Source organism: Metarhizium brunneum, chromosome 5 (assembly GCF_013426205.1).
Source record: "Metarhizium brunneum chromosome 5, complete sequence".
Taxonomy (NCBI): Eukaryota; Fungi; Ascomycota; class Sordariomycetes; order Hypocreales; family Clavicipitaceae; genus Metarhizium; species Metarhizium brunneum.
The window spans coordinates 1,577,376-1,599,383 of record NC_089426.1 but is presented as its reverse complement, the minus strand read 5'-3'; the positions used below and the strand labels follow the sequence as shown (position 1 = coordinate 1,599,383).

The window sequence follows — 22,008 nt, the reverse complement described above, 5'->3', positions numbered from 1 at the left end:
GACCTCGTCTGTTGCCACACCGTCACCTCCTCAGGTGCCTCTGAGGAAGTACCTAGTGCGTGGGCATATTTTTGGCCTTTTTCTGTCAACATGGATGTGGCTATTGGCGGCAACACTTGACATATACACGTCGCTTAAAACAATCAAATGTGCTACCAACAGCTCACTCGATACATCTGGGACGCTTGTCTGCCGAGACTGCAGACCAAGGACGGCGAGGCTCGTAGGGCAAAAAAAGACGTGCTGGTTATATGAACACGAAAAAAAAAATTCTCCAAGTTGCTGCTGCCTATCGACATAGACGTACACTACTCATGCTTGTACACAGGGGCTATGTTTATCCCCTCCTTATACCGCCACATCTACGACCGTTTTGATTCCGCCGGAACAGCCCTAGACACCTTGACAAAGTGAAAATAAATGAAGCCTCCACCAATTCATATCCATTCAAGAAGAAACCTTCGCACCGCTTACGCGAATGCCATCTGTTTCTTGATCTCGGCGATAGCCTTGCCGGGGTTCAGGCCCTTGGGGCAGGCACGGGTGCAGTTGAGGATGGTGTGGCAGCGGTACAGGCTCATGTTGTTCTCCAGGTTGGCACGACGCTCGGCACTGCGCTCGTCGCGGGAGTCGGCCAGCCATCGGTAAGATTGGAGCAGAATAGCAGGTCCGAGATATTCCTCTGAGTTCCACCAGTATGAAGGGCAGGATGTTGAGCAGCAGGCACAGAGAATGCATTCGTACAGACCGTCCAGCTTCTTTCGGTCCTCCTTGCTCTGGCGGTATTCCTTGCCCTGGGAAATCGTTAGCCAAACCAATTCTTTTCCCCCACGGCTGCCGAGAAATTCAACCTACGTCAGGAGCAGGAGTGTCGCGCTGCAGATAAGGCTTGATAGACTTGTACTGCTTGTAGAAGTAGGTCAAATCGGGGACGAGGTCCTTGACGACGTAGGTGTGAGGCAGTGGATACAGCTTGACGTCGCTAGAGCTCTCGGCGGGAATTCGGCCTGTACAATGGTGGTCAGCTTCATTATGTCTGCCTCCTGCACAAGCTGAGACAAGTCTGGGATATTATGAGTGCAGCACATGATGTGGCAATACATACACAAGCAGGCCAAGGTGTTCTGGCCGTTAATGTTCATGGCACAGCTACCGCAGATCCCCTCACGGCAACTTCTTCGGAAGGTCAAAGTAGGGTCGAGCTCGTTCTTGATACGGACGAGGGCGTCCAGGATCATGGGTCCAGTCTTGTTCAAGTCAATGGTATAGGACTGCATTCGAGGCTTTTCGGTAGGGGTGTCGGGATTCCATCGGTAGATCTGGAATGTCTTCATGTTCGGAGCCTTCTCATGAGGGGCCTCGCTGACAGATGCCATTGAGCGTGTGAAGACAGCGCCAGGGCGCATGGCTGTCCTGATGGACGAGCCAAGGATTCGGGAAGAAGTAGAGCGGAGAGCAGCCATTTTCGCGACGTGGAAAAGGCAAGTCGGCGAGCGACGAGAGAAGAGAGCAGAGAGCAGAGAAGAGAGTTGAAGCGACAACCGCTGCTGAAATTGGGACGGACTTGTTCAATTGGCACCAACGATTCCGGATTTCCGCCGCTCGTATCGCGCCGTTGGAGCTGGACAGAGACGTAGAATGTTGGTGTGTGTTCGCCCATGAAATTGGGAGTCGAAAGTACTAGTAGCCATCCTCGGCTACTGGGACGCTGGACCGTAAAGTATCCGGCGGCCAATCAGGGCCGCGACATTGTCAATTCGGCTAAGAAGGAGAAAGCCGGGAAGAGGCTTGTGACCGCCGGGTGAAAGGCGGGTAACAAATTTCATGGCCACAGCACCCACGGTAGGTCTTGGGGTCCGGGGTTCCGGGGAAGTGGCATTAGGTAAGGCAAGTCTGCAATTGGGCCCCACTACGAACTCGCAAGGTTGCACGGCATGCTCGATGGGGGGTCGACCGACTGACGCCACGTGCAGGCAATCGCCTGGTGATGTCAGGAAGGAGGCCTGTAACCCCCCAAGCGGTTCCCTATCCCATGACAGCAGCCACCTGTAATCCCTGGCCCCCAGGGCTTTCCAACCAAGTTACAGCGCCGACGCAATCAATTATCAATCGACCAGCCAGACAAGACCACTTCAACCAGACAGTTGATATCTCGCCTCCCCAGATTTTCCTAGCCCCTGCGCGCGCGACGTCGATGCAAATTCTCACCAGACCCATCATGGCGGTTCTTCTCATCTAAGTGCTTGCAGGCAGCTGGGCAATCGCACGAGCATATCCTTGTTGTTCCAAGGGCTACGCCGTCGCGCATTCCCACGCCAAACACTTGTGCGTCAAAAATCTTCTTACCCAACCCAGATGGCTGCATTGAGCGCCAGGGTTGCGACCGCAACACCATGGCGGGCATCACTTAGAGGTAACGGCAACCGAATGTGCTTTTCTCGTGTTTTATGGTATTTTCTTCGATAAAGATGAACCGAGCTGACGCTGTCTGCGGTTTGCCAGTCTCTCCTCTTACTTATACAACGCACACCTACGCGCTAGCCATGCGCCAGCCAACACCAGACGCTCCGCGAAAATCGCCATACTCAACATCCTCAGCATCGTTCCCAACGTCCCCCCGATTCTCATACCACATCGCCGCCTCCTTCATCGGCAAAGACCGACCTTACGACCCATCGACCCACGTCTTCCACTTCAACCCATACAACCGAATCCAACCGCCCCGTCACCGGCGGCGCTCCTCCCGGCCAGACTCGGGCCACGACGCCTTCTTCGTCAGCCGCATCAACGACTCTGGATCCGTAGCTTTCGGTATCGCAGACGGCGTCGGCGGCTGGGTGGATTCGGGCGTCGACCCGGCCGACTTCTCGCATGGCTTCTGCGACTACATGGCCGCATCGGCATACGAGCACGATCCGGCGAACAGCCCGCCGTTGACAGCGAGGAGACTCATGCAACATGGATACGACGCCGTGTGCAACGACCGCTCATTACAGGCTGGAGGTAGTACGGCCTGCGTCGGAATAGCAGCCCCAGACGGAACGCTGGACGTAGCCAACCTGGGCGACTCGGGGTTCCTACAACTTCGTCTCAACGCCGTAAACGCCTACTCAGAACCGCAAACCCACGCATTCAACACCCCGTTTCAGTTATCCCTCATCCCACCAAGCGTCGCTGCACGAATGGCGGCCTTTGGCGGCGCGCAATTAAGCGATTTGCCTCGCGACGCAGACGTTTCCCAGCACTACGTCCGCCACGGCGACGTGCTCATGTTTGCTACCGACGGCGTTCTAGATAACCTCTTCAACCACGACATTCTCAAAATCGCCAGCCGCGTCATGGTCTCCAGCGGCGCCTGGCAAATGACCCCCTCCGGCGGAGTCCGCGTCGCCGACTCCATCGATTCACTAACGAGGCCCGCGAGCCTCGCCGAGGCTGAGCCCAACGGCAAGCCCCCTAGAACCGTTACCTTGCAGAGTCTACTTGCCACAGAAATAGTTGGCGCCGCGAAGACGGCTAGTATCAACACCAAGGTCGACGGGCCGTTTGCAAAGGAAGTGCAGAAATATTACCCACATGAACAGTGGCGCGGCGGCAAAGTCGATGACATTTGTGCTGTGGTGGTTGTTGTCTCAGAGGACAACAGCGGATCTCGAAGCAAGCTATGATTATGCCGAAGGATTGCATTTGGTTTTTTTTTCTTTTACAAAAGAAAATGAATGTGTATCCTTTGTTTCCTTTACTTGGTTTGGTCTGGATTTGGGCATGGCATAGAACTATTATAGAGGAATGCGCAAAGCAACATTTAGCTTGGTTAATGTATGGTTCGGCGGAGACTCGCATGGGACTTTGGGGCAGTATGCGATGTGAGCGTGTGTCGGGCATAGGTATTAGCATGCATATATTGATTGATGGTAATGACTATTTGGAGACGTCTCGTCGTCTTATATCGATTGTAGTCTGGTGTTGTGTGGTCCTGCAAGTTGATGATGTCATATATCGACCATCATCAACACCACCTGAACTCACCACCTCACGGCGCTTAACCACCGTGAATAGACATATCGCACGTGCATAGAGACAGCTACGACGTATTTTGCAGCAGGAAAGCCATGGTATAATGGAAATATACGCCGTACGCGTCCCAACTCTACCGACTCAATACACACAATCTAACGCCTGCAGGCCGGCGCCGTCGCCGCATTCACCGTCGACGTCCTCGTTTATCCGCTTGACACCCTCAAGACCCGGTACCAAAGCCAAGACTACCTCTCAGCATATGGGACTTCCAGTCGGAAAGCACTGGCCCCCAGGGGCTTGTACCAAGGGATAGGGAGCGTGGTCCTGGCCACACTCCCGGCAGGTATTGCCCCAATCCACGCTCACCCTCATCGAACACACATACTTACCTTTGCAGCCGGTCTCTTCTTCTCAACGTACGAAAAGGCCAAAGCTGTCATCGGTAACCTGCCCCTGCATCAATCCCTCGTCCATGCATCCGCCTCGGCGACCGCCGAACTGGCATCGTGTCTGGTGCTTGCCCCCGCAGAAGTCATCAAGCAAAACGCCCAAATTCTCCGTGAGGACCGTACCAAGTCACGCACGTCCACGTCCCTTCAGGCCTGGAGGCAGCTTGCCGCTGGCAACGCACCGAGAAGGCTGTTCACGGGGTACACGGCGCTTGTAGCGCGCAACTTGCCATTTACAGCGCTGCAGTTTCCGATTTTCGAGCACCTGCGCTCGTGGGCTTGGGAGAGGAGACGTCAGCGAGGCAGCCAGGAGAGGGGGGTTCTGGAGACGGGTTTGATCGCGGGTGCGAGTGCGGGGGCCGCCGGGTCTGTTGCGGCATGGGTCACCACGCCGAGTGATGTTGTGAAGACGAGGATGATGCTCACGGCGGCGAGGCCGGGTTGTCGGAGCGGTGAGGGTGGAGGGAAGAATGGGGGAGTGGCCTCGTGGACGGTGACGAGGCAGATCTACAACGAGCGAGGGCTCGTGGGTTTCTTTCGCGGCGCGCTGTTCCGTTCCGGGTGGACGGCGTTGGGGAGTTCGTTGTACTTGGGGGCGTATGATGGTGTCAAGCTGTGGTTGCGGCGGAGAAAGAGCGGCATGGATGGCGATGATTTGGCGGCGTTGTGATGGTTGGACAATTGTGACTTGGAGTTACAGATAATGGGGCGAGAAAACACCCCAGCCATATGCCACTTCTACTCATGCTCCCGTAGACGTTGGAAGAGCACCCGCCAAAGGGAAGTATACAAGACAAGTTGAGAGATTAGCGATGTTACCCTGACGCTACTCAGTGTTGAAGTGGCTCGAATCACATCGCACCATGTGTCTGCACCAGGATGTCAGTCGATATGTGAGCATTGGGCTCGTAGCTGTATTCGAGGCACCTAGAGGTATTGCAGAAGAGGCTAAATAGGTCGGAAGGCTCCATGTGACAGGGTCAAGATGCCAATGTGCCAAGGGATTCACATGATGGATGGACCAGATCTCGAGAACTCCGGCAATTCGAAATGGGACCATTATCGTGTATTAGTTTCTAAAGTTGGCTCAAGCTTTCAGGTGGCTGCCCCGCAAAGTAACTTGGCGGTGTTTTTGCTTAAGGCTCTTTGTTGCACTTGAAACAACGGAGTAGCGCCTTATGCAAGTTGCTCTTTGTTTCCGGTTTCCAGAGCCAGTAACGTTATTCTTTGTTATTCTTGTCTGACTTCTGCAAAGCAGTATACAGGCGACAGATTACAACACAACTATGCTATGTTATTAAACTTTGGACCCAAGGAGGGGTTGTAGGTACTCAGACATACCCATATCAATTCGTTCTTGTTATTCGTCATGCTCGTCATACGTGTCCGTGAGTTGAGACTGAAGCCAGGCTCAACTAAGACATCCGTGCTGATCGCCCTCGACGATCAGCATGAACCGGCCGAAGCCTACTGACAACTGATCGCAAGGGCGGTTGAGATCGTCCAACTACCCATGACTCAAATTGAGCCGCCCAACCGCCTAGCTAAATCCTCGATGATGCCTTCAAAATGTCCTATTTCCGAGAAGCCGCCCTTGGGGTTGTGGCGCTTAGTCTGAGCCCTCGAGCTCTGTCATATATCATGAATCTCTCAGCGTCAACAGTCCCGCAAGTGTGGTCAATCAAACAAAGGTCCAAGGTATCCATCCCTCACTATGGGGTATAATTTTTACGTATGTCATGGATGGGCGCTTTGTTTGCATCGTAGCTTGGTTTTGACAGGGAATGGTAGTATTGGCCGGCACAGTCATGGTCGGTTTGAGTCGATCCATTTTGTCTTCCATCTATCTCTCCTTAGCGTGGCCTCGATGTACAGCTTCGCATTTTGAAACAGAACAAAGCATAGTTCGAGACAGCATCGCTGATCTGTGTTGACTAGAGATGCTGTAGTCGAGAGGCCATCTATATAGCTGCCACACGCTTCATTCGAACCGCAACTTCGCTCGTCTAAATTTGTGAAGCTTTTTGTATCGTTATCCTCCTTCTCAAGTTCCATATATTCTGAGATCCAGCCTTCCACCTTTCCACATGATGTCAAAGTGTTCAATCACAGGCTTAGCCTCGTACCTAGCCCTCGCTTCTTCCTTCTTCGCCAAAGAAGTGCAGTCTGCTACCAAGGCACAGTATACCCGGGAAGCATCCACTGCCATCAAGGCTCTCAACAGTAACTGGTACAAGCAAGACACCGGTTTGTGGGATGATGCTTGGTGGCAAAGTGCCAATGCCCTCACAACCCTCGCTGACTTTGCCGTCTTGCAGCCTGGCGCCGCAAAGTCACTGGGCATCGCCAACACCATAGGCAACACAGTAAAAAATGCCCCCAAAAAGTTCCCTGGTTTCGTTAACCAGTTTTACGATGACGAAGGCTGGTGGGCCTTGGGGCTAATTCACTCGTATGACGCAACAAGAGATGCGAGCTATCTTGAGACGGCGGCCGACATTTTTAATACTATGCAAACCGGCCGTGGTACTCCTTGCAAAGGCGGGATTTTTTGGAACAAGGATCGCGAATATGTTAACGCAATTGCCAACGAACTTCATATTACAGTTGCTGTTTCATTGGCTAATCGCATTCCTACCAACCGAACGTACGCTCAGATTGCAAAAGATGAGTGGCACTGGTTCCAGAAGAGCGGTATGATTAATAGCCAGAATCTGATTAATGACGGTCTCGATTCAAACTGCAAGAACAATGGCTCACAAACTTGGTCCGTAAATCAAGGTGTAATATTGGGGGGGTTGACCGAACTTTCGAGAGACTCTCTACTGGGCGCCGGCGTCCTTGACACTGCCAGAACTTTAGCTATGGCAGCCATTCAGGCGCTCTCCAATAAGGACGGCATCCTGGTCGAGATAGATAAATGCGAGACGCAAAATGAGGCCTGCGGATTCGACGGCAAGCAATTCAAGGGAGTCTTCGTCCGAAACTTGGGATATTTGAATCAGGCTCTCAAAGATGGAGATATCAGGGCTTTCATCTTGAAGAACGCTGACTCAGTATGGAACAAAGACCGTGATGACACCAACAAAATGGGCGTTGCGTGGACAGGACCTGTCATTGCTGCCAATGGCGCCTCTCATGGGAGTGCTCTGGATGTCTTGGTGGCGGCAGTTCGAGTTGCCTAGATCTCATATCGACCCTCGGCATGTACTGACATCATTTCGGCGTTTCTGTGTTGAAACTAATTCATGCTCTCATGGAGTCCGATCGACACACGTTCGAGAATATGAGGGTATAGCTGAGTCCAGAGTTTGGAGTCATGGCGATAACATGGAGACTGCCGACCGGAGAGAAGAGTGCAGAAGAGAGCGTGTGGCAATCTGAAGATGCCCAAGGGGGGAGGTCAGCGTCAGCCTTGCGAATTGATGAAGGATGAGCGAAGGCCTCGGAGAATTTCATGCTGCATGACGCACTGTAAAAATTTAGAACCGCTCGTAAGGACATCTGTATGGTCCGTTGTTTCAGTTGATAGTACTTACGTTTCTATTAGTGTCTCTTATTAGATTCTCGCGTGGCTTATGCAATTGCCTGTTGTGAAATGGTGCGGTGGTGTGATCCAGGGTCAAGTGTCGTGCCGGCGGCAGGACCCACAAGGACGGAAATCTAACGACTAACTAGGCCTGGGGCAATGAGCCGGCCACGCCAGCGTGCAGGAACCCGGTCCCCGGGCTTGACGTTTGTATTTGATCGGAATTCTGTAGCCGAACCTAGATCCGTTATCGCTGGACGAGGTAAAGAGCACTCGATAGGAGTAACAGAAGATATTGTGTGTTCGCCGTATCCGTCGCTCATCGTTATCCAACGGCGACGGCAGTTCGCACCGGTGTCGGCCGGAGGACTGTTTCCACCAAAAGGCGAATGTGACTGACAGCCACTTGACTCGAGTTTCATGGGGGATCCGCCAAGCCACCCGGCACGGATCAATTTTCTTGGCTTTGCTAGTCCGAGAATTGCGAAATATTCGACTCCGACGTCCTCATCGGTACTGAGACTCTATCAGCCACGGTGACTGGTCAGCTGATACAAAGTTAATCCTTGCCCCAGCGCCATGCGGGTTGACACCGGGAGGTTTGCTGACATGACTGAGTCCTAGCTTCTCGTGTCGTTATTTCTGACGAGGATTTGCCATGCCAAAGCGGTGTGTGCCCAGAAAATGTTAGTACTGCCAGTTGCTGCTGCCAGCTATCCCTCCTTCCGTCTTGCTTAAATGGCAGGAGTATTTCCCACACATTTCCCAATGTCTCTCTCTTTTTTCCCCTTTCCTTGTAGACCATTCGTTTAGTAGCCTCTACCAGCGTTCGGCATAACTGCGTAGTCATTCTTTCATCATTATTGACTCCTCCCCTAAGGCCGATCCCGTTGTAAAAGTCGCTGCTGAAACACCCCGCTCTCATCAACATGGCTGCTCAAGGACTGAAAGCTGCACTGCCCGCTGACGTTCCTAGTTTTACCAAGGAGAAGGACGCCATTTCTGCGCTTCGCAACCATGCATTGACTGGGCAACGGTTTATTGTTCAGTCTCCCTATGTTGACACTGAACATCTCCTAGACTTGGAATCACTCGACAGTGAAAACGCCTTTATTTCGCTAGCCTTAGCACGCCTCCAGGCTGTTCGTGAGGACTATGCAACTGCGCCGTACACTGAGTCGTTCAACTGGCCAGAGGTTCTCGACGAACTGAAGCAGCTCGTTCAAAACTCCGGCAAGGGTTTCAAAGAGACATCATTCTATATCGTCGCCTTTCGTTCTCAGATCAAACCCAGCACGGATTACAGTCATCTTGGTGAACTGGATAAAGCTGCACATGCCGAAGCTGTTGCCAGCGGAGGCTTCCTCAAGTGCGTCTGCAGATCGCTGAAATCCACCCGTTTCTCATCGTCCCAATGCTGACTTGAAGATAGATACTGGTTTGGATCACCTGATGCTGAACTGCGAAACCTGGCTACCTGTGTCTGGAGATCCCGAGAAGATGCTTTAGAAGGTGGGAGGGGTCCGGCTCATCGTAAGGCTGCTAGCGCCACGCGTTCTCTTTACGCCTACTGGAAGATTGACCAGCACCGTTTGACTGTGCGCGACAATGTTGACGGCTGGGAAATCACCGAATGGGAGTAAAGTTGGAAGCTGCATCACCTAGTTAGTGGTGCAACAGCAACAAAGAAAAGGGCAGTGCATAATGATGATAATGAAAAACTTGGAAGTTAGCCAAGCAGACGTCACGATTGAGATGTTGATTTATTGCACATAGCGGGCGTCTGCGATGATTTTCAGCGCATTCTGTAGTGAGCATGGATGGAGTAACGGTTGCGCTTTCATCGACTGCAGTACTGAGAAACTTGACTGATTGATGTATATTTGATAGAAAGAGATATCCTATTCGTCTATGGTTAACAGAAACTGATGGCAGCACTTATCTGCAGCTAATGTCGTATGTCAATTTGATGGCCGCAGCTTGTAAGTTCGTTGGTGCCCTGAACGAGTGACGTGAAAAGTACAAGCTTGCACAGCAGCTGCACCGAACTGTCGAGGCTGACTCTACCCAAGTCTGCCCCCCACCATGTTCTGCCGGCTTTCACCGCTTCCAACCCACAACGCCCACAAATCGGACACGCGAAAAGTTCGATATTCAATCCACGAAGCGATCTCGCCATTATCTAAACCGCCCGCATACTCGCGATAGCTCCTGCTCGTGACCTACGGCATTCGACACGTGTCTTCAGATAAATCGGACAAGATGAGCGACGCTTTGAAAGATGCGCCTTTCCAGACCGTCCAGGTCGAGGCATTGGTAAGTTGTAAATTTCCCAGCGAGCCCCACCTCGCTCATATGCTGCATGCTGGACGACTTGCTGATTCCGAGGGAATAACAGGTGATCATGAAAATTGCCAAGCACTGCTCCTCGACGTTTCCCACTGTTGCGACAGGATCTATTGTTGGTATGGATCAAAATGGTGTTCTCGAGATCACCAACACTTTCCAGTTCCCTACCGTCGAAGGCGCTGTAACCGAGGGCCACCAAAACGATACCTCCCAGATCGCAGCCGCTGCTCCCCGACAGAAGGCCAACATTGCCTACCAGAATGAGATGATCCGACACTTGAAGGAGGTGAATGTCGACGCCAACAATGTTGGATGGTATACCAGTGCCACCATGGGCAACTTTGTCAACATGGGCTTCATCGAGAACCAGTACCACTACCAAAAGGACAACGACCGAACCGTCGCGCTTGTCTACGATACTAGCAAGAGCTCTCAGGGGAACCTGACTCTGCGGGCATTCCGTCTCACCAGCACCTTTATGGCTGCATACAAGGAGGGCAAGTTCACAACTGAGAGGTATGGATATTACCAGATAATCCCAAAAACCCCACATTGTGTTGCTGGTCAAAAATACTAATCTACGAGTACAGCCTTCAAAAGTCAAAGCTCACTTTCCGCGATATTTTGGCTGAGCTGCCTATCAACGTGCACAACTCTCACCTCCTCACCTCGTTCCTCCACCAGATCCCTTCTCCTCCCGCCGAAGAGGAGATTGAGCAGCCCAACTCAGTTTCAGACCTCAAGAGAGACGCCGTCAAACCTCCCCTGTATCCCTCTATCGACAGCCTCGACCTCTCCATTGATCCTTTCCTCGAGAAGACGTGTGACTTGCTCCTTGAGAGCATCGAGTCCCACTACACCGACCTCAATAACTTCCAGTTCTTTCAACGCCAAGTCACCCGTGAGCAGGCCAAGATTTCGCAGTGGCAGGCGAAGCGGAAGGCTGAGAATGCTCAGCGTGCTGTGGCCAAACAGCCTCCTCTGCCCGAGGATGAGTGGCAGCGACTGTTCAAGATGCCCCAGGAGCCGAGCCGACTGGAGGGTATGCTGAACGCCAAGCAGGTCGAGCAATACAGCAAGCAAGTGGATGGATTCACCTCCAACGTGACAACCAAGATGTTTGCCGTACGGGAGAACCTGATGCCGCAGTAAATGTGATTGGAAAGGGCAAAAGGGAAATGAAGTTGGGACTATATGAAAGAGTAGAGGAGGACAATTGGGAAGCAAATGGCACCTTTTGGCGGGTAGCATTTAGCGGCGTTCCGGATACTGTGGGAATGTAATGAAGTTTTCTTTGTCTAGATTTAGCGACAAGAGAACCATTTATATGGTGTTTTATTTTTATTTTTATGCAAGTTTCTGTTCTCGTCGATACAGCCGCCCATAATGATGCCTCAGCTCTCGCATGCGGTTATGATGTATGTCCAAGTTCCCGGCAGGGCAATGGGCTGTCAAGACATGGTTGTTATAACAGCCTCTGTCAGCAGGCAGAGCATGCATCTCACTGATATCGAATCAACATTTCGGACAGAAGGCTATGGGGCCAGGTTGCTGCAAGCCACTGTGTCAAGGCGGTTAGAGATGCAAATGGGGCAAAAGTCTCATTCCTGACACTTGAGAATTCAATGACAAGCGAGCGGTTAGCAAATTCAGGACCGGGCTACGATGCGCTACAATTAGCAACCGAAAAATACCACACAGGAGGTGACAGTGTGCAAAGAGTTGTATCCGGGCCGGACTAAGTCTTCATCAACGTAGTAGGATGGCTGTCCTGGGGTTGTGGAACTCGGACGACTTTGACGGAGCCGCGAAATGTCCGAAACGTTGCTGTTTGCGAGGGGGAGGCTCGGAGTATGTTGGCGCACTGCTTCCGGCGGAGGTGGGCGGCTGGGGCAGCGGCAGAATCAAGCGCTCGAGATACGCCGCCCTGTCCGAAATATTGCCCTGGCATGCAGAGGGAAAAAAGATATTAAAATGAAAGCCAAGTCTCGACAGATCAACGACTGATATGGGATGGGGAACCGCGTCATTCATCGGCCTTCGTGGCGTCGTTGCCGGGGACACAAGTGAGGTTTCAGAGCAGCTGGCTGCGAGACTTGAGCTTTGCCCCGCTTCTTCAAAAAAAATTCAACATTGATCAATGAATGAATGGCTGCCCCTCATTACTGGCGTCTGGTGGGTTGCGCAGCGGCGCACACCGCCCGATGCCGACGAACCAGCGAACCAGCGGGCCGTCTGTGGCCACACTTGTCAACTGGTGCAGGCGAGGTCTGACTGAAGTTTCTGACTGCGGCGCTTGACCCCTCCAAGCCCCGCCACCCTCCTCAAGTGCTTGGCTGAGTTCGGCCCCTCGTCCTCATACCTTGAAGGCCTTGAAGGAACCGGCTCGACTGTTTGGTCAGGTCAGCACCACCTAAAAACCTCATACTTATATTCTCCTCTCCTCTCCCTCCGTTTCCTCCTCCTCCTTCCTTATCCTCCATCCAAGTCTCCCCTTCCTCCCATCCATCACCACAATCCTCACCACTACAATGGCTGCTCCCGCTCAGAAGTTCAAGGTCGCTGACCTGTCTCTCGCCGCCTTTGGCCGCAAGGAGATCGAGCTCGCCGAGAACGAGATGCCCGGTCTCATGGCCACCCGTCAGAAGTACGCCCAAGACCAGCCTCTCAAGGGCGCACGCATTGCAGGCTGCCTGCACATGACTATCCAGACCGCTGTCCTCATCGAGACCCTGACTGCTCTTGGTGCCGAAGTCACCTGGACCAGCTGCAACATCTTCAGCACTCAGGACCATGCCGCCGCTGCCATTGCCGCTGCCGGTGTCCCTGTCTTTGCCTGGAAGGGAGAGACTGAGGAGGAGTACAACTGGTGTCTCGAGCAGCAGCTCCTCGCCTTCAAGGATGGTGCCAAGCTCAACCTGATCCTCGACGATGGCGGTGACTTGACCAGCCTTGTCCACACCAAGTACCCTGAGATGCTCAAGGACTGCTTTGGTGTCTCCGAGGAGACCACCACTGGTGTCCACCACCTTTACCGCATGCTCAAGGATGGCAAGCTGCTTGTCCCCTCCATCAATGTCAACGACAGCGTCACCAAGTCCAAGTTCGACAACTTGTACGGTTGCCGTGAGTCCCTTGTTGACGGTATCAAGCGCGCTACCGATGTCATGATTGCTGGCAAGGTCGCTGTTGTGGCCGGTTTCGGTGATGTCGGCAAGGGCTGTGCCATGGCCCTGCACGGCATGGGTGCCCGTGTCATCGTTACCGAGATTGATCCCATCAACGCCCTCCAGGCCGCCATGGCTGGTTACCAGGTCACCACCATGGAGAAGGCCGCCAAGATTGGTCAGATCTTTGTCACCACCACTGGTTGCCGTGACATCCTGACTGGCGAGCACTTCGAGGCTATGCCCAACGATGCCATTGTCTGCAGTAAGTTCCACGTCATAACCCGACCTACGCTCCGAATACGTGAAAGCCACTAACTGACATGCCTCTCAGACATTGGTCACTTCGATATCGAGATTGACGTTGCCTGGTTGAAGGCCAACGCTGCCTCTGTGCAGAACATCAAGCCCCAGGTTGACCGCTTCTTGATGAAGAACGGCCGGCACATCATCCTGCTGGCCGAGGGTCGTCTCGTCAACCTTGGCTGTGCTACCGGCCATTCCTCTTTCGTCATGTCTTGCTCCTTCACCAACCAGGTCCTTGCCCAGATCATGTTGTACAAGGCCAACGACGAGGCTTTCGGAAAGAAGTATGTTGAGTTTGCCAAGACTGGCAAGCTCGATGTTGGCGTCTATGTCCTGCCCAAGATCCTCGACGAGGAGGTCGCTCGTCTCCACCTCGACCATGTCCAGGCTGAGCTCAGCACCCTCAGCAAGGTCCAGGCTGAATACCTTGGCCTCACCGTTGAGGGTCCTTTCAAGGGTGACATCTACCGCTACTAATTTAATGTATTCATACCCAAGGGTCCTTCAACTGGATTCCTACGTGTAACGACTTGCGCCGTTGTTCAATCACGGCAATGGGGCAAAATTGTGGATTCAACAGCATAAACTTGCATGGCATACAGGTTGGGAGAGTTTCGGTATTTTCGGTTTTTTTGGTTTTTTTTTTTCATATTTGATGAAATTTTGTTGCTTATCTGAGATCCTCATCCCTATTTATAAAGAAGACGGGGACTCATCTCGCTGGGCGGACAGGAGGCGGCAAAAAAAAGATGTGCTTTTTCAACAAAATGGCGTTGGCTCTTTTTGCTAGATATGATATCCCCCCATGGCGAGGTTCTAAGAGGAAATGTGTATCGGAAGGGAAAGGAAAAGTCTCGGATTCGAGGCGTGTTGGCGGAAACAGGCCCGTCAACCGCGGCCAATAGAAGTTAGTTGGTCTCGTCAATAATAACAGCAAGCCTCACAACGATGGCTTAGTATGCTGAACAAGATGCCAGTATCATCGTCCCATCTGTGAAATGAGCTATATGTAATCTAATTGCGTCTTTGCCATTGGGGTCTGTCTATATGTACACTAGGACCGAGGGGACCAATACCTTTGTCGCCAAATCGAATGACATCTAGGCCATATCCTTTTGCTCGGGGACAATGCTCTTCAGGGCACCTTGTTCAAGTGCCAGCTTGACATTGCTAATAGTCCACTCCTCCATCTTGGTTTGCGTCTCGACTGTCCACGTCCCCATGTGCGGAACAAGAAGCACGTTTGGATTGTCAATCAGACCAGGGTGAATCTTGGGCTCTTCCTCGTACACGTCTAGACCCACGCTGGCGACTTTGCCGGAATCCAAGGCCTTGACAAGCGCGTCCTCATCCATGACTGCCCCGCGGGCCGTGTTTACAATAACAATACCGGTCTTCATGAGGGCGAATTGGTCCGTGGAGATGGTATGCCGAGTGTGAGGCTACGACCGTTTGTTTCAGCGCCCAAACGGCCCAAGAGGCAAATCAAAAGAAGGGGGGGTAAGTCAAACAGTTCACTAATGGGCAAGACTCACGTTTAGAGGAAGATTGAGGCTCAGGACGTCGCTCTCGGCCAGGAGCCTCTCAAGGGGGACGTACTCTGCGCCGTCTTCCAGCTCGGGCGACAGCCGGGAGCGGTTGTGGTACCGAATCTCCATGCCGAAGGCGCGCGCCTTGGCGGCCACGTTCCTACCGATGCCGCCCATGCCCAGGATGCCGAGGACTTTGCCCTGCGGGTCGTGGCCGAGTCTGGGGAGCGTCGTGCCGCGCCAGTCGCCGGCGCGGAGGGCCGCCATGCCGACGGGGAAGTTGCGCAGCGCGCCGATGAGCAGCCAGATTGTGACGTCGGCGGTGGCGTCGTCGACGGCCGTGGGTGTGTTGGACACGCGGATCGAGTGGGCTGTGCATGCTTGGATGTCGACTTGGTCGTAGCCGGCGCCTTGGTGAGGGCGTTAGGAGGGGCTTTGTGAGGGAGTTGAAAGGGGGCGGTCATACCGTTGTGGCACATGAACTTGAGCGTCTTGGGAAACGCGTCGCATAATTCGTTGTCAATCTTGCCTGTTATGCTGAAGGAGTCAAAGGTTCGGAAGGCGACGCTGACGCCGTCGAAGGCGCCGGATTTGCATTCGGTGATGAAGGCTGTCCGGTTGGTGGCTTTGGGGGTGAGGACGGTGGCGATGGATGCGATTTGGGACCATGCGGTGTGTGCACTGGGAAAAGGGGTGAGCTTGGCTTGCTTGCGATTGGAGATGTAGAATGTATTGCTGGTGGAATGGATTGGAGGGCAGGCGTGCTTACTGTTCGATTTCTCCTAGGAGGAGGACCTTGGGTTTGCTTGTCATGGTGAGTGTTGGGGAGGGGCTGATGGTGTTGCTGGGTCAATTGCTCTGGAGGATGTTTGCTTTTCACTATGAATACGGCGATGTTTGATCGGTGTGTGCTTCAGGATCAGGTATAACATGAAGGTCGAAAACTGGGAGATAAGATAGGAATGGCATATTATATGTCATGACGTGAAGCATTGATTCTTCTGCCCTTGTTTAACAGAGCCCCGCGCCCTCTCCGTCATCGGCGGGGTAGCTCGTCCCTGGCGTCAAGTGCAGTCCGGTTCAATATGGCGGGGGTCGGCGAAGGACGCCCAGGAACATTGCCCGAAGGGGTGCGTGGCGGCGACATTGACTTCATAGAGGGGCCGGCAGGATCAGTGCGACGAGTAGTGACACCGACTTATCCATTGTTCTGGTAAGGGCTTTTCAAAGGCCTGAGGGCATACAGGCGGCGGCCGTGGCGGGTACTCTGAACTGCCGTGTCTAAGTAGGATATTTAGGCATTCGCGTGGTCAAGTTTCCAGATGCCGAGCCAAGGTGCACGGAAGAAATATCAACGCAGCCTACTGCTAGACTGCAATTTCTGCATATGCTTAATTAGTTTTATTTTACCGTTGTTGATGACATATGAAAAGCCTGCCGGCGGGCAGGTCAGCCGTGTACAACAGCCAAAGGCGCACCACTCAACTCGCGTCGCTGTCTATCTCTTCCATGCTCCATCGCCGAAGCCAACTCCGCCAACCCTCTCAGCAACTCAAATGCAATCTTGTGCACGAAACCCTCGCAGTCCCGTCACCGCGGCCGCCTACATGAGCAGTCTCCAGGCACCCAGCATCAGCGCGGCGAAACCCGTACAAACACCCATCAGCCACTGCAGCGTCTGAAACTTGACCTGCTCCAGCTTCTCCCTCAACGCCGCCACCTCCTGCTCGATCTTGGTCTCCGTCTCCTTGATCTTGAGCTCCTGGCCCACGGCTTCCTCGCGGATGCGGCCCTTCTCCAAGTTCAAGTCGAGCCGCACGCTGGCCTGGGTCCGCGAAATTTCGTCGCGCAGCCGGCTGCTCAGCTTGGCAATGTCGTTTGTGAGACGCTCGTGGGAGCTGCGCGTGGTGTTGGTCTCGGTGCTGTCCGCAGAGAGGAGCTCGGAGCGGAGCTTGGCAAAGTCGACTTTCTGGGTGTACGTTGCCTTGGCGGCGTCTTCGCGGAGGACCATTGTGCGGGTCAAGTTTTGGATGCTGCCGGCGCTGGTGTCAGGAGTTGCGGCATCTACGGGGTCGGCGTGTGTCCGCGGCTCACCTTTCTTCAATGACATCGTTGAGCATTTTCATCATGGCGACCGACTGCTCCTCTGTGAAGCCCTCCCCTTGTAACCGCTTCACGAATTTGAGCGTGTCGAAGTGGTGGTCCCGCTGTCGCTGGGCGGTCGCGTGGAAAAGACGAGAAAGGACCGGGCTGGGCTTGGCCGGCGATGGACGTCGAGGCGACGATTCGCCGTTGAAGCTTGTCAGGGAGCTCTGCCATGGCGGAGCGGTGCTGGCTGCTCGCAGGGCGGCAAATGGCCGAGTTGCGCGGGAGGCAGTGAGTGGTGCGTTCCAGCTCAGCCGGGGCAGTAGAAATCGCGGTAGCATCTCGGTGGCCATGAAGCTCGACGTGGCTACGGTTCGTGGCACAGAGAGCTTGGATTGTTGCGAAAAGTCAGTCGCTGGTCAGGTTGAGAAGTTAGTCTGTAGGGCGCAATTCAAACAGCGTTCGGAACGTATCGGCCTAAGCAGGGCAAGAGGGAGTTTCATGATTGGCTGCGTGTTATGTAAGTAGACTGCATGCACGGAGTACTCCGTAAACAGGGTCTAATTGCTTTGCACTGGGGCCTGCATCCAAAGAAAAAAAGTGGACACTGCTGACCCTATACCCTACACTCCCATTTTTACATGGACGGTTTGGGCGCTCGAGACTTTTTGACAAGCCATATCACCAATGGGCACGCGGTCATGAATTTCTATGAATATTTCTCATATATTGATTATTGACGTGCGGCTTGTGTGAAACTTGGATCTGCAACTTGTCCACAGATGCGTCTTTGTTGAAGTGACAGCTTTACTATAAGACGGAGACTTCTGTTAGTAGTTCAGCTGAGCAGGAAGACAGGATACCTGTGCCCAACGAAATCTGCCGAGATGAGCCGAGTGATGGGACAAAGGCTTCCCGCTCACTTCAAACGGCTAGGAGGCATTGACAGAAGTCTATATAAACGCAATAGTCCGCTCTGCGACAAGGACAAGGCGCAATACCGACTCATGCATCATAATCTTGATGAAGCAAGATATAGGTGTGTGAAAATAACATCCTGCCAAACATGTGCGAAACCACGCCTCCAGTTCCCACGGCCCACCTCGAGACTCTCTTGAGAGACAAGAGAATAGCCTGTGACGAATTATTTAAAAAATGCCTCGGCGACTCGAATGCCTGCGAAAATTACATTGACTTTCAGCAGCTCCAGCTACAGTCCCAACAGAAGCTGTTCAACAAGTGGACAGCGAGTTCGAAGGCGATGAGACAGGCCCCATGTCTCTAGACTATCGCCTGCAGCGTAAGACAGCCTTGTGAGATGTTGTGGCGGCTCTGCTTGACTGCCTGATGGATGCCCTCTCACGGCGCCTTGATATATGTAAGTAGTCTTTTTTTTAAAAAAAAAACAAAGGGTGAAGAGGGAATTTTGTTTTGGCTGACCACCGCCGTTGAACCAGCTGTCGACGGCGATGAGACTGACGCCGAGTCTCTCACCATGAGCATTCTTCGGGAGGAGTGCTACATCGACGTAAATCTTCAAATACTCCGTGGCATCCTGATTCCGGTTCGGTTCTCGAGAGATGATGGTTGAGAAAGCCGTCGTAGAGTTCTTTTGCACTAGACGGAATCCATCGTGTGCCAGACTGTCTTTCAACGTCGCCGCAGGACGATGAAGTAGTCCGGTATGTCAGTAGACCATGAAGAGACGGATGGTCCCCCCATATCCAACTAATTGACTGCCAACGGACATGGGCATGTAATTAATTTAGACCTCCAAGTCGCGTCTACATGAGAATATCGGGGAATGAGTCTTTATTCACCTACCCAGTTCCTCGTGCGCCCATCTTAGATGCGGCTACAATAGTCAATAAAGCAAATGATGTAAAGGTGTTTCTGGCCATTGCCCAACTCAAAATTACATCCGACCAGACCCCTTCATAGTGCTCCCGCAAGTGAAGGCGCGACCTATCCCTCCGACCATCATAGACTTTGCTACAGCAATCCACACATGGCAAGGACGACCGAATTCGACCCGTCCTCGGCATTTACGTCGCCGACATAGCCCAGCTTTCCTTCCCCGACCTTGGCCAGTGCCACGGCGGTTTCTCCAGCCACTTTTGCACTTGTTGAAGGGAAGACCCTTGACTGAACCTTTGAGCCGTCGTCGGTTTTGTACCACATTTCCTCTGCTGCGACGTTATTCACAAACACAGCCTTCTGGCTGTATCTTTGCGGCAGCGTCTGTGTGTTGGCCACCCCAACCGCGGATAGGTTCAATGCCAAGGTCGTCCTGTGGTAGGATCCAACTCCCCAGTCCAGACCTGCTCGGGAGAAGAATGGCTTCACACTGTCCCTCTTAACGAAGGAGGGGAAGAGGCCCATGATGATTGCCGTGCCTCCGCGGCGGACATAAGCCAGAACCGCTTCCCAAACGGAAATGTTGTCCTGAAGAGTCAAGGCCTCGTCTGTAATGAGTATGGCTGAGGGCTCTGGACGCTGTGACAAAAACTCAATGGCTGACGTCGAGTTTTCAGCACGCTGAAACTCTGCCTTTGACTTGAGGGCCGTGAGAAGCGGGGCATACATGTCGTCAAACCATGGTTGGTTGTGCAGAGAGATGGCAAGAACTCGAGCAGTTTTCGATGTCATGGTTGGGATACTGTGAGCGTGACCGCGTAGCAATCTACCAGACGGACTTGAACAGATTGATCAGACTCTTGGAATGGTGAACAGCAGCTTTTTATGAGTGATGTTGGGCAGCTGTTGGGCTTGTAAGGTCAAGGTGTAAAAATGGGTGCCTCGTTGGTATCCAGGTTTTTCTTGTGTTATGCGTGGGCTATCCATTTTCTCATAGGATACTTGGGTTATCCGTGGGTACCCTATTATATGATGGGTAATCGTAACTACCCATGATATGTATCAATAAGTTATCACGTATAATTGATTAGGTGGATAAGGGCTTAGGTCTTCAATGGGTAGTACCTACAATTACCCAAGATGATCAATGGATACATGTAGCTGTGGGTAACCCAGATTCCCCAACGGATCTGTTTGTGTCACGTCGAAATTCACTACCAGTTGACCGTGGAACTTGCAGTGCTTGAAGCGGGGTTCTGGACATCAGTATTGGATTTGCTGCCACGTTGACGTGTGACATGTCATCGGCAATTACCATGTGTCAGGCTGTGCAGGCTATCGGCAGAGGCTGCGGCGTTGAGTTCTTTCTCAACCTCAATAAAAAGTATATAATTGAAGGTAATAGAAATGGTGACAACGTTACACTTCTTGCGTCTGGTTGGCAAGCTGTTCCACTCCTTGCGCTACTTGTTAATAGCTCGCTACTTAAGTAGTTAATACTCAGGGCATCAAAGCTTAATATAACATTCTTGGTTCCATAATGAGGGGTGGAAAGAATAATTTCCGTGCTGCTCGCCCCGCGGGTCTTCGTCTTTTTAATAGCTTTATAATGGCACAAACACGATTCATTTGATTCCTGAATGGACAGTTGATCAAAAAGGCCCTGGAGAAGAAGAGCCTCGCGAGCGCAATAGACAATGATACCCCTTTGAACAAGATGTGCCGGGACACGATGGTGTCAACATCTCACAGCGGGTTCAAAAATGCAGGAAGCTGCTTTTGGTGCTCTCGAAAGCCAAGGCAGCTATTTGGGGTCGCAGGCATCTACGCATAGGAAAAAGCAATTATCGTGGGGGTTACGGAGTAGTTATATTGCACAACAACTTTCTCGACGAGCGACTTGAAGTTGCACCTTCACATCAACCAGTTCTGTTCGAACGTTGCAGGCTCATAATCCAACAACCCAAGCCAGTTTAACATGTCTGGCTTAACCAACGCATGCGATGCTGAATCGACAACCACGAGCTCCGCGACTGGTAACGGCGTACCGACGCCCATCACTGACACCGCATCACTCGCAGACCACTCCGCGATGGACGGATGGCTGGACAAGCTCTCGTACGACCAGCCTCAGGCCTCCGGGGATGGCCAGGGTAGCTCAACCGCCCTTTTTGGGTCACTCCGTGTCACTCGTACTTCTCACCCCATGGCAGACAGTACGTTCCTCATCATCGACAAATCCCAAAATCGTGCATTGGTGTGCCACAATGGCCATCTGCATCTCGAGGACATAGACGCCGTGAACTTTGACAAGCCTATATCTGGGCACTGGCAATGGTTGTGCACGGAAAGGAATGGCTTCAAAGGGTTCCAGAACGTTGCTGAGCTGGGCTTCCTAGGCCATGATCTCTGGTGGGATTTCTATGCCAAAAGCCATCGTCACGAGGGATGGGAGAGCTTCACGGTCAATAGGCGTGAGGGAAATTACTACTGGATTCAGGCCCTAAAATGGTGGACGCATTGGCAACTGTCGGCTCGCGCTGACGGTAGCGGTCTTTTTGCAGAAAGAGATGGAGGTACGCTTTGGGAGTTTGTCGAGCTTCATTTGTAGGTCTGCTCTTGTAGCTGCAACGCCCGTGAAAGACGGAAATCTTGATCGTCCTTAGCTAATCACCGTCCATCTTTACTCGGACGAATAGAGGTCTCTGCATGGAGGA

The 22,008-nt window shown here is 52.7% G+C and overlaps 11 protein-coding genes across 11 annotated transcripts; 7 read left to right on the top strand and 4 right to left on the bottom strand.

The window, feature by feature from the left end:
• Nucleotides 1-470: 470 nt before the first annotated feature.
• On the bottom strand, nucleotides 471-1,463 carry SDH2 (Succinate dehydrogenase [ubiquinone] iron-sulfur subunit; the record flags this gene model as incomplete). The annotated part of the gene is made up of 3 exons (XM_014685652.1): nucleotides 471-794; nucleotides 856-1,007; nucleotides 1,106-1,463. The coding sequence occupies 3 exons, from the start codon at nucleotides 1,461-1,463 to the stop codon at nucleotides 471-473; spliced, it is 834 nt and encodes a 277-aa protein (XP_014541138.1).
• A 1,080-nt stretch (nucleotides 1,464-2,543) lies between these two features.
• On the top strand, nucleotides 2,544-3,668 carry PTC7 (Protein phosphatase 2C 7; the record flags this gene model as incomplete). Its single annotated transcript, XM_014685651.2, has 1 exon — nucleotides 2,544-3,668. The coding sequence occupies one exon, from the start codon at nucleotides 2,544-2,546 to the stop codon at nucleotides 3,666-3,668; it is 1,125 nt and encodes a 374-aa protein (XP_014541137.2).
• A 452-nt stretch (nucleotides 3,669-4,120) lies between these two features.
• SAMC (S-adenosylmethionine mitochondrial carrier protein) lies at nucleotides 4,121-5,139 on the top strand (the record flags this gene model as incomplete). The annotated part of the gene is made up of 2 exons (XM_014685650.1): nucleotides 4,121-4,135; nucleotides 4,186-5,139. The coding sequence occupies 2 exons, from the start codon at nucleotides 4,121-4,123 to the stop codon at nucleotides 5,137-5,139; spliced, it is 969 nt and encodes a 322-aa protein (XP_014541136.1).
• A 1,420-nt stretch (nucleotides 5,140-6,559) lies between these two features.
• Nucleotides 6,560-7,654, top strand: DFG5_1 (Mannan endo-1,6-alpha-mannosidase DFG5; the record flags this gene model as incomplete). Its single annotated transcript, XM_014685649.2, has 1 exon — nucleotides 6,560-7,654. The coding sequence occupies one exon, from the start codon at nucleotides 6,560-6,562 to the stop codon at nucleotides 7,652-7,654; it is 1,095 nt and encodes a 364-aa protein (XP_014541135.2).
• Nucleotides 7,655-8,927: 1,273 nt separating this feature from the next.
• On the top strand, nucleotides 8,928-9,641 carry G6M90_00g085750 (uncharacterized protein; the record flags this gene model as incomplete). The annotated part of the gene is made up of 2 exons (XM_014685648.1): nucleotides 8,928-9,367; nucleotides 9,431-9,641. 2 exons carry the CDS (start codon nucleotides 8,928-8,930, stop codon nucleotides 9,639-9,641), a joined length of 651 nt encoding a protein of 216 aa, XP_014541134.1.
• Nucleotides 9,642-10,260: 619 nt separating this feature from the next.
• eif3h (Eukaryotic translation initiation factor 3 subunit H) lies at nucleotides 10,261-11,499 on the top strand (the record flags this gene model as incomplete). Its single annotated transcript, XM_014685647.1, has 3 exons — nucleotides 10,261-10,314; nucleotides 10,397-10,863; nucleotides 10,938-11,499. 3 exons carry the CDS (start codon nucleotides 10,261-10,263, stop codon nucleotides 11,497-11,499), a joined length of 1,083 nt encoding a protein of 360 aa, XP_014541133.1.
• Nucleotides 11,500-12,878: 1,379 nt separating this feature from the next.
• On the top strand, nucleotides 12,879-14,297 carry SAH1 (Adenosylhomocysteinase; the record flags this gene model as incomplete). Its single annotated transcript, XM_014685646.1, has 2 exons — nucleotides 12,879-13,779; nucleotides 13,849-14,297. 2 exons carry the CDS (start codon nucleotides 12,879-12,881, stop codon nucleotides 14,295-14,297), a joined length of 1,350 nt encoding a protein of 449 aa, XP_014541132.1.
• A 623-nt stretch (nucleotides 14,298-14,920) lies between these two features.
• G6M90_00g085720 (uncharacterized protein) lies at nucleotides 14,921-16,162 on the bottom strand (the record flags this gene model as incomplete). The annotated part of the gene is made up of 4 exons (XM_014685645.1): nucleotides 14,921-15,262; nucleotides 15,356-15,759; nucleotides 15,816-16,030; nucleotides 16,119-16,162. 4 exons carry the CDS (start codon nucleotides 16,160-16,162, stop codon nucleotides 14,921-14,923), a joined length of 1,005 nt encoding a protein of 334 aa, XP_014541131.1.
• A 790-nt stretch (nucleotides 16,163-16,952) lies between these two features.
• On the bottom strand, nucleotides 16,953-17,787 carry FMP32 (the record flags this gene model as incomplete). The annotated part of the gene is made up of 2 exons (XM_066131276.1): nucleotides 16,953-17,382; nucleotides 17,444-17,787. The coding sequence occupies 2 exons, from the start codon at nucleotides 17,785-17,787 to the stop codon at nucleotides 16,953-16,955; spliced, it is 774 nt and encodes a 257-aa protein (XP_065987382.1).
• A 1,639-nt stretch (nucleotides 17,788-19,426) lies between these two features.
• G6M90_00g085700 (uncharacterized protein) lies at nucleotides 19,427-20,083 on the bottom strand (the record flags this gene model as incomplete). The annotated part of the gene is made up of 1 exon (XM_014685643.1): nucleotides 19,427-20,083. The coding sequence occupies one exon, from the start codon at nucleotides 20,081-20,083 to the stop codon at nucleotides 19,427-19,429; it is 657 nt and encodes a 218-aa protein (XP_014541129.1).
• Nucleotides 20,084-21,269: 1,186 nt separating this feature from the next.
• G6M90_00g085690 (uncharacterized protein) lies at nucleotides 21,270-21,902 on the top strand (the record flags this gene model as incomplete). Its single annotated transcript, XM_014685642.1, has 1 exon — nucleotides 21,270-21,902. One exon carries the CDS (start codon nucleotides 21,270-21,272, stop codon nucleotides 21,900-21,902), a length of 633 nt encoding a protein of 210 aa, XP_014541128.1.
• Nucleotides 21,903-22,008: the final 106 nt, after the last annotated feature.